The sequence below is a fragment of the Dendropsophus ebraccatus genome, chromosome 10 (genome assembly GCF_027789765.1).
Source record: "Dendropsophus ebraccatus isolate aDenEbr1 chromosome 10, aDenEbr1.pat, whole genome shotgun sequence".
Classification (NCBI taxonomy): domain Eukaryota; kingdom Metazoa; phylum Chordata; class Amphibia; order Anura; family Hylidae; genus Dendropsophus; species Dendropsophus ebraccatus.
Genome location: NC_091463.1, coordinates 75662621 through 75675154, shown reverse-complemented (window position 1 = coordinate 75675154; position 12534 = coordinate 75662621). Strand labels below are relative to the sequence as shown.

General features: G+C 41.8%; 1 protein-coding gene across 1 annotated transcript; it reads right to left on the bottom strand.

Annotated features, from left to right (window-relative positions):
* Nucleotides 1–930: 930 nt before the first annotated feature.
* Nucleotides 931–12205, bottom strand: LOC138766077 (cytochrome P450 2A10-like). The gene is made up of 9 exons (XM_069943411.1): nucleotides 11984–12205; nucleotides 9500–9662; nucleotides 9065–9217; nucleotides 5773–5933; nucleotides 5188–5364; nucleotides 4476–4617; nucleotides 2172–2359; nucleotides 1314–1455; nucleotides 931–1131 (listed from the first exon to the last, which is right to left on the bottom strand). The coding sequence occupies exons 1-9, from the start codon at nucleotides 12161–12163 to the stop codon at nucleotides 950–952; spliced, it is 1488 nt and encodes a 495-aa protein (XP_069799512.1). The 5' UTR covers nucleotides 12164–12205; the 3' UTR covers nucleotides 931–949.
* Nucleotides 12206–12534: the final 329 nt, after the last annotated feature.

Genomic DNA, 12534 nt, shown 5'->3' with positions numbered 1-12534 from the left:
GGCTGTCATTTTTACAGCCCATTCTGGACAACTGCAAAATGATGACATGTGAGGAGGGGGGCCCCACTAGTGTATGGGTCAGGTCACAGTTGGGACCCCTATCTACATCTCATTTAATTAATCTGGTCAGAGGACCATGGAACTGCCTTGAGAGGGAATAGAACCAAAGTCCAAGGTCCTTTGAAGTGGAAAATACCCATTTATCTATAAGTGGTTGGAACACATTTAGGAAGTCCAGTTAGAGGCCTTGATGGCTGGCCAGACATATCACCTTGGGAGACCAATGGCCTTCAGAATGGATGTTGATGGTACCTTCTCAGCGATTATGTCAATTTAATAGAGTGTCTGGAACTTGTTCATGCTATCCTCTCAGAGGGCCAGCAGGCTGCCCAGAGACACCACCATTAGGCGCCTAGAGCCTTCACAATGGATGGTACCCTCACAACTTTCATGTCTACTAAAGTATCCTGGATATAGGAGATGGATTTTGACTGATGCATGTAACCTTAGCTAAACCATCTATAAAGACCACTAAACAATCGGTCTAACTTAAAATCCTTGACAGACAAATGCAGTGGCCCAGGGGGCCAGTTGTTATGTGCCAGGGCTGGTTGTTGTAGTATTAAACAAGGCACTTGTCACAGTGGCCAGGAGTGGTATGTTTGCCCACCCCTGGATACACTGACACACAGCTTTTTGTAATAGAACTGGTGTAGAGAGGGTGTAGCAGTAAACAGTGAATCCAAGTAACTTAAACAGGTAAAGTGTTTACTGAAGAAAACATGGAACATGAACTCCAGCTGACAGATTTACTTCAAAGACGACCCGAAGTCAGTCTAAAAAAAAAATTGAGTTATACTATTTTGTGCTCTGGTTCCAAAAACTTAGGAAACTGCATGTCTACTGTAAGAATTTGACAGCACAATGTGATGCAGAGAAAAGTTAATATTTAACGAGGGATAAAAGCCATTTTGTAGAGTTTTGGTAAATTTCCCAGGCCAGATATCTCTGGTGTGATAACCAAGTCCTCCAGAGCAACAGGTGCTCTCAAGTTAAAACTTTGTAATATAGTGACTAAAATAACAAACAGCTCCATTCGGACCAGGCCTTCTCCCATGCAAATCCTTTTACCTGCAGAAGAGCAAAAATAGAAATGTGCATATCACAAAATAGAATGTATGATAAAGAATAGTAGAGGCCTAAAGCATAGTGTGAGCTAAGCCTAAATTAAAAAAAAAAAGTTAAAGAATTCAAGAAAATCTTTTAGTTTTAAGCTACAAAACAAGAATTTCCAACATTAGGATTAAAAATACCTGTAGCCAGAGGCATGAAGGCATCATTCTTTTTAAATTTCCCATTTTCATCCAAGAAATTTTTGGGATTAAATTCAGTTGGGTATGGGAAACAGGCAGGGTCTTTCAATACAGAGGACAACAGTGGATACACATTGGTGTTCTGGAATTATAAGAGAGGACAGCTTAAAGGGAATGGTTTAGAGAACTTAGAGGACAAATACCTTAAAGAGGTTATCCAGGCTTAGAAAAAATTGGCGCTTTCTTCCAGAAATAGCGCCACTCTTGTCTCGAGTTTGGGTTTGGGTTTTGAAGCACAGCTCTATTGTAGTAAATGGGGTTAAATTGTAACATCATACACAACTTGGAGACAGAGTGGTGCTGTCTTTGCAAGAAAGTAGCTGTGTTTTTTTCTGGATAACCCCTTTAATAGAAGATAGGGAATAATCCCTCACCCAGAACCACAGTGTAGAGTGGCTACTATGTTTCTCTCACTTAAAAGTATCTAAAAATATCCATTGGTTTCACCGATGACTCAGTGGGAATGTCTAAACCTTCTTAGTTAAAGGGGTTATCCAGCCCTACAAAACATGGCCACTTTCTTCCAGAGACAGCCCCACTCTTATCTCCAGCTTGGGCGGGTTTTTGCTGCTCAGTTCCATTGAAGGGAATGGAGCTTAATTGCAAACTGCACCTGAACTGGAGACAAGAGTCGTGTTGTCTCTGAAAGAAAGTGGCCATGTTTTTGTAGCACTGGATAACCCGTTTAATATCAGATTAACCCTTTGTGGACAGAAATAACACATAAGGAATGACCCAAATTTTTTGTATTGAAATTAAACAAAATAGTAAACATTTTTAAAGGTCTTAGATATCCACCTTAGGTATGGAGTACCCTCTGTATGTAATGTCTCTTGTTGTTTTCCGTGGCAACCCAAATGGGAGCAAATCTATGAATCTTTGTATTTCATGAATAACAGCTTCAGTGAATGGCATCTGGTTCCGGTCCTGAATCTTTGGGCATCTGTCTCGACCAATGACTTTGTCAATCTCCTTTTGAACTTTGGCTAGCAGGAATGATAAATAATCAATGATCAATGCTTTCACACAGTCAATAATTATAGTCCAAAAGTTCCAAATAGAATATTCCACAATAGTCTTAGGAACCATTTGAACCAAGTTTTCTAACAGAGCATCTAACACAATAATGGGCAGCAGAGGTCTAGCAGTAGACATCTTCATTAACCCCTTCATGACCCAGCCCCCAAAATAACTTAAATGACCAGGCCAATTTTTTGTTTTGCATTTCAATTTTTTTTCTCCTTGTCTTAAAGTGACTCTGTACCCACAATCTGACCCCCCCAAACCGCTTGTATCTTTGGATAGCTGCTTTTAATCCAAGATCTGTCCTGGGGTCCGTTCGGCAGGTGATGCAGTTATTGTCCTAAAAAAAAACTTTTAAACTGGCAGCCCCGTGCCCAACGGCCGGGGCTTAGATTGTGTATGCATTAGGCTGACACATCCTCTCTGTCCATCCTCCCCGCCCTCCTTATCATTAGGAATGCTCCAGGCAGATTGTCTCCCACTGAACATGGGCTGGATGGTTAAGACACCTGTGCAATGTTCAGACAGGAGAAAATATTCCAGTGGCATTCCTAATGATAAAGAGGATGGGGAGGAGGGATAGAGCGGAGGTGCAATGTTAGGGCACAGATACTCTAAGCTCCGGCCGTTGGGCACGGGGCTGCAAGTTTAAAAGTTGTTTTTTAGGACAATAACGGCATCACCTGCCGAACGGAACCCAGGACAGATCTTGGATGAAAAGCAGCTATCCGAAGGTACAAGTGTTTTTTTTTTTTTTTTTTTTTTTTGGGGGGGGGGGGGACAGAGTCGCTTTAAATATTTAAAATTGCTCTATTATGACTTTTACAACAGGTTTATTTTTTCGCCTACGGGGCTGTATGGGATGTCATTTTTTGCACCATGAGCTCTAGTAATATTTATGTATATGTAATGTTTTCCTTGTTTGTTTATTTATTTATTTACTATATAATGAAACAAAAAAAAAATTAACAATCCTAGCACTTTTTTGATCTCAATAAAAGACGTTTACCTTGTCATTGCTCCACTACTGGTATAATGTCCGTTTACATCAGGAATTCGGTCTGATTCGACATGCGCATGTAACTTAAAATACAGTTCATAAAAGAAAAAGTGCGGCACTCACCATTTATTTTGTTTGCAAACTTTAGTCCATTCAAAAAATAATGGGAGTGGATGGACAAAGCAACGGACCGTTTCACATACTCTCACAATGGGAGTGCGGGAAGCAGTCCTTCACCTCGTCCATCCACATCCCATGATTTTAATGGCCTAAAGTTTGCAATTAATTAATTGTGAGTGCTGCACTTTTCCTCTTATGAATTGCATTTCTAGTGCTTTTTTCATGAACGCCATTTACCGTGTGAGCACAATATTGTTATATAGATGGGACTTGTTATATAGATCAGACTGTTACTCATGCTATGATGTATATGTTTATTTTTTTAATTATTTCTACATGTTTTAATTATATAATGGGAAAGGGGGGTCATTTTAACTTGTATTAGAGGAGGGGCTTCGGCATAGGTTTATAAAACATTTTTTTTTTTTTACACTTTTTACACACTGCAGGGGTCCCAATTAGGGATGGTCCGAACCGAGTTCGTACGGAGTTCGTACGAACCTGAACCATCAGCAATGATTACCGCTGTCTGCCCGCTCCGTGCAGCAGGTGGATCCAGCGGGAGGAACGCCTGGAAAACTGGGATACAGCCATAGCCATAGGCTGTATCCCAGTTTTCCAGGCGGTCCTCCCGCTGGATCCGCCCGCTGCACAGAGCGGGCAGACAGCGGGAATCCGATGCCGAGCATTCGGGTTGAGCCGAACCCGAACCTCGGTGGGTTCGGACCATCCCTAGTCCCAATCATTGAGTGACAGGAGCTGATCCTGTCACTTCTGATAGAAGCCGTTGCTCACCCGCTATGAAGCGAGCTAAGCTCCTAAGAAAAAGTGTATAACAGGTCCACAGAAAGTAATTGTTGAGGGTGTTTTCTTGTTCCCATGAACCCTCCTCTTCATTTTTCCATATTCTCTTACGTAAAATTTAATTATTTTAAGTAACAGAAAAATCTTGTACCTACCAAGGACATTTGGATGTTTCATAAGGAGAAGAAGAGAATAGGTCAGGGTTGTGCTAATGGTATCCACCCCAGCAAAGAAAATCTGTAGAGTGCTGTTCACCAAATTGGTGAGATGAAATTCACTTTTGGGATTATTTTTTTCCTGTAAATAAAAGAGGAAGTATTTTTACATTACAAAGGTTCTCTCCCTTAGGAGCAAAAAAAAAAAGGTGCAAAAGTGGTGGAATTTCAAGCAGAGCCCATGCCTCCGACACCACCTGTACCATTGTTTCAATTACTTTTCTTGTGCTCCTCCGTTCTCCACTCAAAGAATTGAAATTCCGCCACTTTTGCCTAGTTTGAATGGGCCCTAAGGGTGCTTGCACAATACGGAATACCCGCGTATGACCCGTGGCGGATTCCGACGCTCTCACCCGCACGCGGCAGCGCGCATCTCCGCCCGTGACATAGACACTATTCTATGCATGGGTGGATTCCGCTTTCCACCGAAAGAATTGACATGTCAATTCTTTTGGTGTAATGCGGAATCCGCCCGTGCATATAATAGTGTCTATGGCACCGGTGGAGATGCACACCTCCGCATGCGGGTGCGAGCGACAGAATCCGCTGCGGGTCATATATAGGAATTTCGTAGTGTGCACGCACCCTTAGAAGCATTGGTCATAGTAAAGATTCATATAGACTTACAGGGTTCCTTGGACCCTTTCTTTACCTTCTCCATTTTAATGAGAAAAGCATCAACGAAGTCCCTGGGGTTATTCTCATCCAGTGTTTTTTGGTTCATTTGAACTCTTTTTTCTACAAACTGAAGGAGTTTTTTCATACAGATGAAGGTCTTCTGGTGGGCTCCAGGGATAAAACGCATGAACCAGGGGAAAATCTCATATAACTAAAGCAAATATATTGAGACTTTAGTGCATAGTAACAGTAACAGTTTTAATCGTAAATCTGTAAACACCATTTGATGTCAAATAAAGCAAAGCATATAGCTCCAGACAACCAAACACATGGACACTATAGAGGTGTCGGGAGAGATAGCTGTTTGCTGAACAAGCATTGAAGAATTGTTGAGGACAACTGATTTAACGTGTGCCTGTTATTAAAAATAAAATAGGGTGATGTTTGATGTTAGCAGTGAGGACTTGACCAATCAAAACTTTTCATATGTCCTTGTGACAAAGTTGTTAAAAGGTTTTTTTGTTTTTTTTTCCAATACTAGTGCCCATTTAGGCTTAATGTTGATCCACAAAAAATGTTGCTTATCTCTAGTTGGGATCAAACCTTCTTTAATCCTTACCTGGCCCCATTCCGAGCTGACAATGGCAGAAGCTGTATACATTAAAGAAATAGCATCAAGGAGCTCTGAATCCTCATAATCATGACGATGTCCAAACATGATGGAGAAGATAACGTTGCAGGCAGCTTTACTTATGTACTGTCGAGATTTAACAAATGATTCTAGAACAATAAGAGAGAAAGATAAAAATGCAGGAAAAATACACAAAATACATGTTGTTAAATGTACATAATGTATTGAAAGAAATTATTACAATATATTGTGGCCTCAGGCAGCAGTCCCTGTTATTAGAAGTGTGTGTGGGGGGGGGTGACTGCAGGACCAGAGGCAGCACGGAGTGTACCAAGGTCCACCCAGCACTTGTTTCTTTATCTGTGAGTGCTCGTAATGAGTGCTCACAGTTAAATGCCAGAGCAAGGAGGCCATATGCTCTTCGCCCTGACAATAACTCTACTCTTGTTACAAACTTACAGGAAAAAAGGTATGCCCAGAATCAGGATGACTAGCTCTATCTTGCCATGGGCTTATTTACACTCCTGTTTTGCTGCTGGAGCCTGAATGTAATATATGTGAGGGTTAGTTTAACCACAGAAGGTCCAAGCTTTCCGCCCAAACACAGGCTAAAATAAGTCTGTGAAACTGTTGTCTACAAGAAGCTTTATGTGGGTAAGTTTGTTAATAGCATGCAAGAAAAAAATATAAGCTACACTGAAGTTAATATTCCACTATAAAAAAAAAAAATAGTCCAGTTTTATTATTTTTCCCTCTGTTCCTATTTGCTCTTGAAATGTGCCTTTTTAACAAATAATCAATAACTTGGTGTGCCAAGTCAGGCTGTATTCTTCAACTGGGATCATACATTAACCTTCTGTCGTATTTAACATTTCTATTTGATTTTACTTATTTACTTTTTGTGGCTTTATCTGCCATTCGACCCAAAGGTGAGGATCATACTACATGCTCCTTTTTGTTTCAATACCAGTCAGTACAAATTAAAAAGAAAAACCTATGTGAAAGCTGTCCATACTCTCAAAGCCCAAAATCATCTTTTTTTTTTATTTGTTTGTTTTGTTTTATATTAGAATAACAAAATACCCATTCTAATCACTGTGCACTATGTGGCATCCTCATATTTATTCTTGCCTATCTTTCTGTTTGGTATAATTTTTATTTTACAAATTTACTTAGGCTGGGAGTGAAAATCAAAGTGATTCTGACTAGCTAGACTGACAGAGAGAAAGTTTTCCTTTCACGAAAGGATTGAAGTGGTTCATTAGGATAGGCTACTATTAGTCATTAGTGATGACCCACGTGTTCGGCTACGCAGACCCAACCACAAACATTGCAGAGAATGCAGTGATTGGGTCTGTAGTTCAGACAAACAATAAAGTTTGTTGAAAGGCTGCTGACAGCTCAGTGTAGGTCTGGCTGTGATTGGACAGGCAGGACATATGACCCCAGTGTATAATAGCAGCAGTTACGTCCTACCATTCTGCTGGTAATAAGAGTAAGGAGAGGTTGCTAGTGTGGGCAGAGACAGACAGGCCACAAAAAAATTATCTAACTGCCCTGCCACAAAATACTGCTCAGGAACTATGTATGTGTTTGTGGGTGGGGGGGGGGGGGGTTGTTTAACGTCCATGGGATAAGAGGTGGGATGCAATAACGTCCATGAATTAGGAGTAGTGCGGGTCCTGAAAGTTTGTGGATTAGGAAGTGGTGGCCAGAAAGTTTGTTGGTTAAGAGCTTGGGTGCCGAGAAAGTCCATGGACTAGGATTTGGGGGCCCAGTAGCCTGGGAGTTAGCCACTAACTGCTGTGGCTGGGCCATTTAAAAAAAAAAAAAAAAAAACGTGGTTGCTGGACAATGCTGAAACTCAACTGCTAATTACTGAGACTTTCAGCAGTCTGGAGTCGTGGAGGCAGCAATTACTACTGCTTTTTGACGACTCTGCTCCCATTGATTTAGTGGTCCACCTACCCAAGTTAAGGACCTCAAATGCGCTGATGCCCAATGAATTCTGATAGAGGAAGAAGAGGAGGGAAGGGTTGGCCAATTGGCAGAGGACCATCTTAGATTATGAAACCCAACTGCCAATTGCTGAGACTTTCACAAGTGTGGAGGCTGTCGTGGAGGGTAGCAGATAGGAGTGGGTGGAAGGGTGATCATGAGGTCCTAGACCCTATTTTGACTGAAGATCCATGAAAGTCCGGGGGAAGAAGTGGTGATCCCCAAGCCACAGAGAAAGAGAAAAAAAATGGAGCAAGGGGCAAAAGCACAACGGACAGCCCACAGTCGGTACCTCAACTTGTACTGCCCACCATGCCAAAGGACGGAGCATGCGAAAGCCAGTTCAGAGAGGCTCTCTGGCCTGGACATTTTTCTGCCAACTCGCCAATGATGACACACAGATCGTTTGCACACTGTGCCACCAGGGCCTCGATCGAGGTGTAAATATGAATAACCTCAGCATGACATGCATGATAGGAGACCTAAATGCAAAACATAAGCTGCAATGAATGAGACACCTGAAAAACCAACAAACATCTGAGGTTGCCTGTGCTTCCCCTTCAGCTTCTGTTGTCCCGGCCTGTTCATCACCCTCCCCAGTCAGAGGCCCATCTGTCTCTCCTCCAAAGGAGTATGTCACAGTAGGAGTATCAAGGTGGTGTAGGCTGGATGCAGAGAAAAAAGGAAAGAGAAAGTCTACAAGCAAGGATGACGTCATCTGTGAGGAGCTGTCACCTGACTAAAGATAAGTAAGCTTACAGTAAGCTCAGGTTGGTTCGCTCATCTCTACTCTTGACCTGTCTGATGTAGTAAATTTTAGTTACTCATTAGAAAATGAAAAATGTACAAAAAAAAACCCTACTGATTTTTGACATAAAACTGCACCCTACGATTATCTTTTACTGCCAAAGAACTGGTAAGCTGAAGTCTATTTTTCTTATTCTCACATGGTCTTATACCTCTTTTGCCATTACCTTTCGTAGCTTTATACATTGTACACTGTCAATGAAGACCTTTACCCTCTTTACCCTTCATGTTTTTTTATGAAGTCGCAATTCAGTATTTTGCTATTTGTTTTAAAGAGTCATTGTTATTAAAAAATAACATTTGACATGTGATCAGGCATGTCAAAAGTTATTGATCAGCAATGAGACCCTCTGCGATCAGAAGATATAGCTGGGGAGAGATCACAGTGATGCTGCCATCCACTACCTGGCCGCTCGCTAATTCCAACACGCCCACTGTGCTTTATATACTTTATTTGGTTATTGTCTATAACAACCTTTTGTTTTCTTTAATTCCGTCACAAGACACAAAGCCTCATCGTGAATCCGATCCTCTATACTTCGTTTTCCCAGGCCAAAATCCCGCAAAGTAGAAAGAGAAAATCTACGAAGTTCCCGCCACCTGTCCATGTTGCTGGTGAAAACAATTCCTAAATAGTAATAAACAGTCAATTACAAAATATCAAATGATGTAAGAAGTAAAGCATTATAGAATAAAATGCAAACTTCACATAAAAGGCTGTACAAATTTGTAACTTGCATAAGTATTTATCTACAATTATCATCCTTATTACAGCCAAGAGGCCTAGGCCGACCGGTATATTGACCTATCTAATAGCCTCATACAGTCAGGCCATCATACATCAGGCAGAGCCTTGTGGCTGCATTATAATCATTTTAATTAAGCCTAATAAACTAAATACATTACTCACCATAGTTTTTAAAGTGAAAATCAAATGAAGGAACATCGCCTCGAGCTAAGAAATCGTCCCCTCTGTCCACGTAAACTTCTTTTACAGATTTATATCCTGTGACCACTATGACTGGTCGGAATCCTAGATAAACGGTGAACACCTCTCCATACTTCTCACTAAGCTGGATGGGAATTGGAAATACATATTGTCACGTCAAAGTTATAGACTCCTCCTCCCTAAAAAACCCATGATTGACCCTGATAAATTACAGCAGCTTTACTGCGGACATTTCCGCGACTGGTCTAGTTATCTGAATGGGGAACTAGAGAAAACCATAAGCTTGGTAAGAGTGTTGCACAGACAGCAGAGTTTAATCGAGTGTGCCGCACGGAGCACAAAAGTAATTTTTCTAAATTACTACCATTTTGAATTTTAGAAACAATGTGAGGGAGGAGAGGGGTGAAACTAATGGCCATATACTACTGAGGGACACAGCTACTGCGGCATATCAGCAGGTTCTCTGGGAAGAACCTAGCGATAATTCCACTTTAAAGGGGTACTCCAGCGGGGGGGAGGGCACTTTTTTTCTGGGATCGGGGAGGAGGTGGCCGAGGGGAAAGACGTTCACTCACCTCCCCGGTTCCAGCGGCAGGACCCGCATCGCGGCGCTCCGGTGCCAGGTTTCCGGTCGCTTTCGGGTGTCAGACGCAGGTCCGAGACGTGACGTCTCTGGTCCGCTCAGCCACTCAGTGAAGGGGGTGGGATCCGTTTCAAGTCAGCTCAGATCCCGCCTCCTTCACTGAATGGCTGAGCAGACCTGAGACGGCCCGTTTTAGACACCCGGAAGCGGCCGGCAACCAGGCACCGGAGTGCAGCGATGCGTGACCTGTCGCTAGAACCGGGGAGGTGAGTGGACGTCTTTTCCCTCGGCCACCTCCTCCCGGGTCCCAGCAAAAAAGTGCCCCCCCACTGGAGTACCCCTTTAATGGAGGTGTCGTGTCCCTGCTTGTAACTGTACATGAGGAGACAGACCTTGCTGGTCCATCTCCAAAGCACCCATCTCCAGCGTGAGACCCGGTATAATGTGACTATAATGTGGCAATGCGTTTTGTGCTGGAAATAAAATATTTGACCTGTCCACAATAGTCATTTATCAAAAAACACATTTATCAAAGGTACACATTAAATAGTTTAGTCATTTCTACATGTGGCAACACCAATTGTGATGAGTCTACTTTTAGTCACCTTGCATCAATTAACTGTCTCTGTTCTAATTAACTAGCCCGTGCCCACATAGCCCGTATTAGAAGCTACAATACAGAACCCATGGAGACAGGACACAGATGTGTGCACACAACTTCTCCTTTTTATCCCCCCTTTTTCTTTACATTTTTTTAAGGTAAGTTTTTTTCTTAAAAAAACGAACAAACATATATTTCTACATTTTTTTTTTTATTCACTTTTCTAGTCCTGGGAAGTCATTGAGGTATTAAGTATATTATAATGTGCCACCCCAAATCAAACCGCAACTTTATTTCAGACCTCAACCAGACCCCTAAATACAGACAATGGACCCCAAAATATATTCAAACCCCAAATTAGACCATATGACCACTCCCTCACTCTCATTTTACCTTATTTTGGTCATTCTGACACCTTCTCCTTCTAACCCTACACTGGTCACCCATCCCCCCGCCCATACAGTACAACTGCTTAAAGTGCATCTGCCAAATGGAACTAAAACCAACCACTAGTCATCCATCTAGTCGCTACAGCCCTATGTTTTAAAAGAAACCATTGTCTGCAGTAACATTATATTTTAACAACTGCATACATGAATATACTGTTCATATTTATATCCCAAGACATGGGACATTAAAGCCCTGTCCCACTCTATTCGACAACACTTGCAAAATCCTAAATTGTTGCCACTTATAGCTTGCTGCACTTGTCCTATCGACGAAATCACAGATACCTCAGCATATCATCATGGATCTTATAATAGGTCAATGACATTTACTTGGTATCATTGGTGTCCATCATGTAACAAATCCCGCACAGTTTTCTGATTTCGAGTAGGTTCATACTAAGGAATTCTCGCAGACATGTCACTTCTTTTGGCGGATAGCGAATACGCCGGCTCATAGAATGGTGTCTGTGGAGCCGTCTGAAAGGCGCACGGCCGTGCGCGCGGACAGACAGCGGAATTCCGTGGATATTATCTGCGAGAATTCCTCAGTATGAACCCACCCTTCCATCATAAATTAGCTCAAATTTAAAGAGATTTGCAAAAAGTTGATTCTTTCTGATCCTGCATAGCTGCTATGTTATGCTCCTATCCTCATGTTCTGAAACACAATAACAGTAAATACTGATGATCCGCCCAAACTTTCATAGTTACACAACCTGGTACAGGAGCTTGTGAGTTCTTCAGACATATGTAAAAAAAAAAAAAAAAATCAAGTTACACTCACAGATTAAACAAACTTAATAAACACTTACTTTCAGCAGGGATTTTGTCATGTCTCCTCCTCTTAGCTGTAGGTAGTTTCCTAATATTGGCAGAGGGGTCGGTCCAGGTGGTAAGTTTCCTTTTCTCCAGAAATGTTTATAACTTGTGAGTAGGATAAGACAAGACACCACCACAGTAAGGAGGAGAGTCATATCTTCTAAGAAATACATCCTGGCCACTAATAGTTCTCTAGCTATTCTGGATGATCCTTGTTGTTTGGGGGGAAAAAAAAAATCTTTTTTTTTTTTTTTTAATATAGAGGAGGGATAAGGAATATGGGCAGGGTTAGCATTGCCTCATTTGACCTGTGTTTAGTTTGGAACATTTATACTTTTTTTTTTTTTTTGTATAGTGAAGCTACAGTTTGGAGCTCATTTAAAGGGAACCAATAGGCACAGCTGTGCTGATGTGGTTCCCAGCAACTCAGTATAAATCTGTGCAGCTCACGAAGCTTACCTGCCACGGCTGCAGCAGCAGCTTTACAAAGGGGAAAAAAAATGTATTATGTCACGACGGGGGAGGGAACTAGTCATCTGGGCGG

Excerpts from the sequence above, each read along its gene's own strand:
- LOC138766077 (XM_069943411.1), bottom strand. The coding sequence starts at position 12,163 with ATGTATTTCTTAGAAGATATGACTCTCCTCCTTACTGTGGTGGTGTCT. Across the intron at positions 5,365-5,772 it reads TCAGCTCGGAATGGGGCCAG|TTATATGAGATTTTCCCCTG; the intron begins GTAAGGATTAAA and ends TATTTGCTTTAG. Across the intron at positions 1,456-2,171 it reads GAGGGTACTCCATACCTAAG|AACACCAATGTGTATCCACT; the intron begins GTGGATATCTAA and ends TTATAATTCCAG.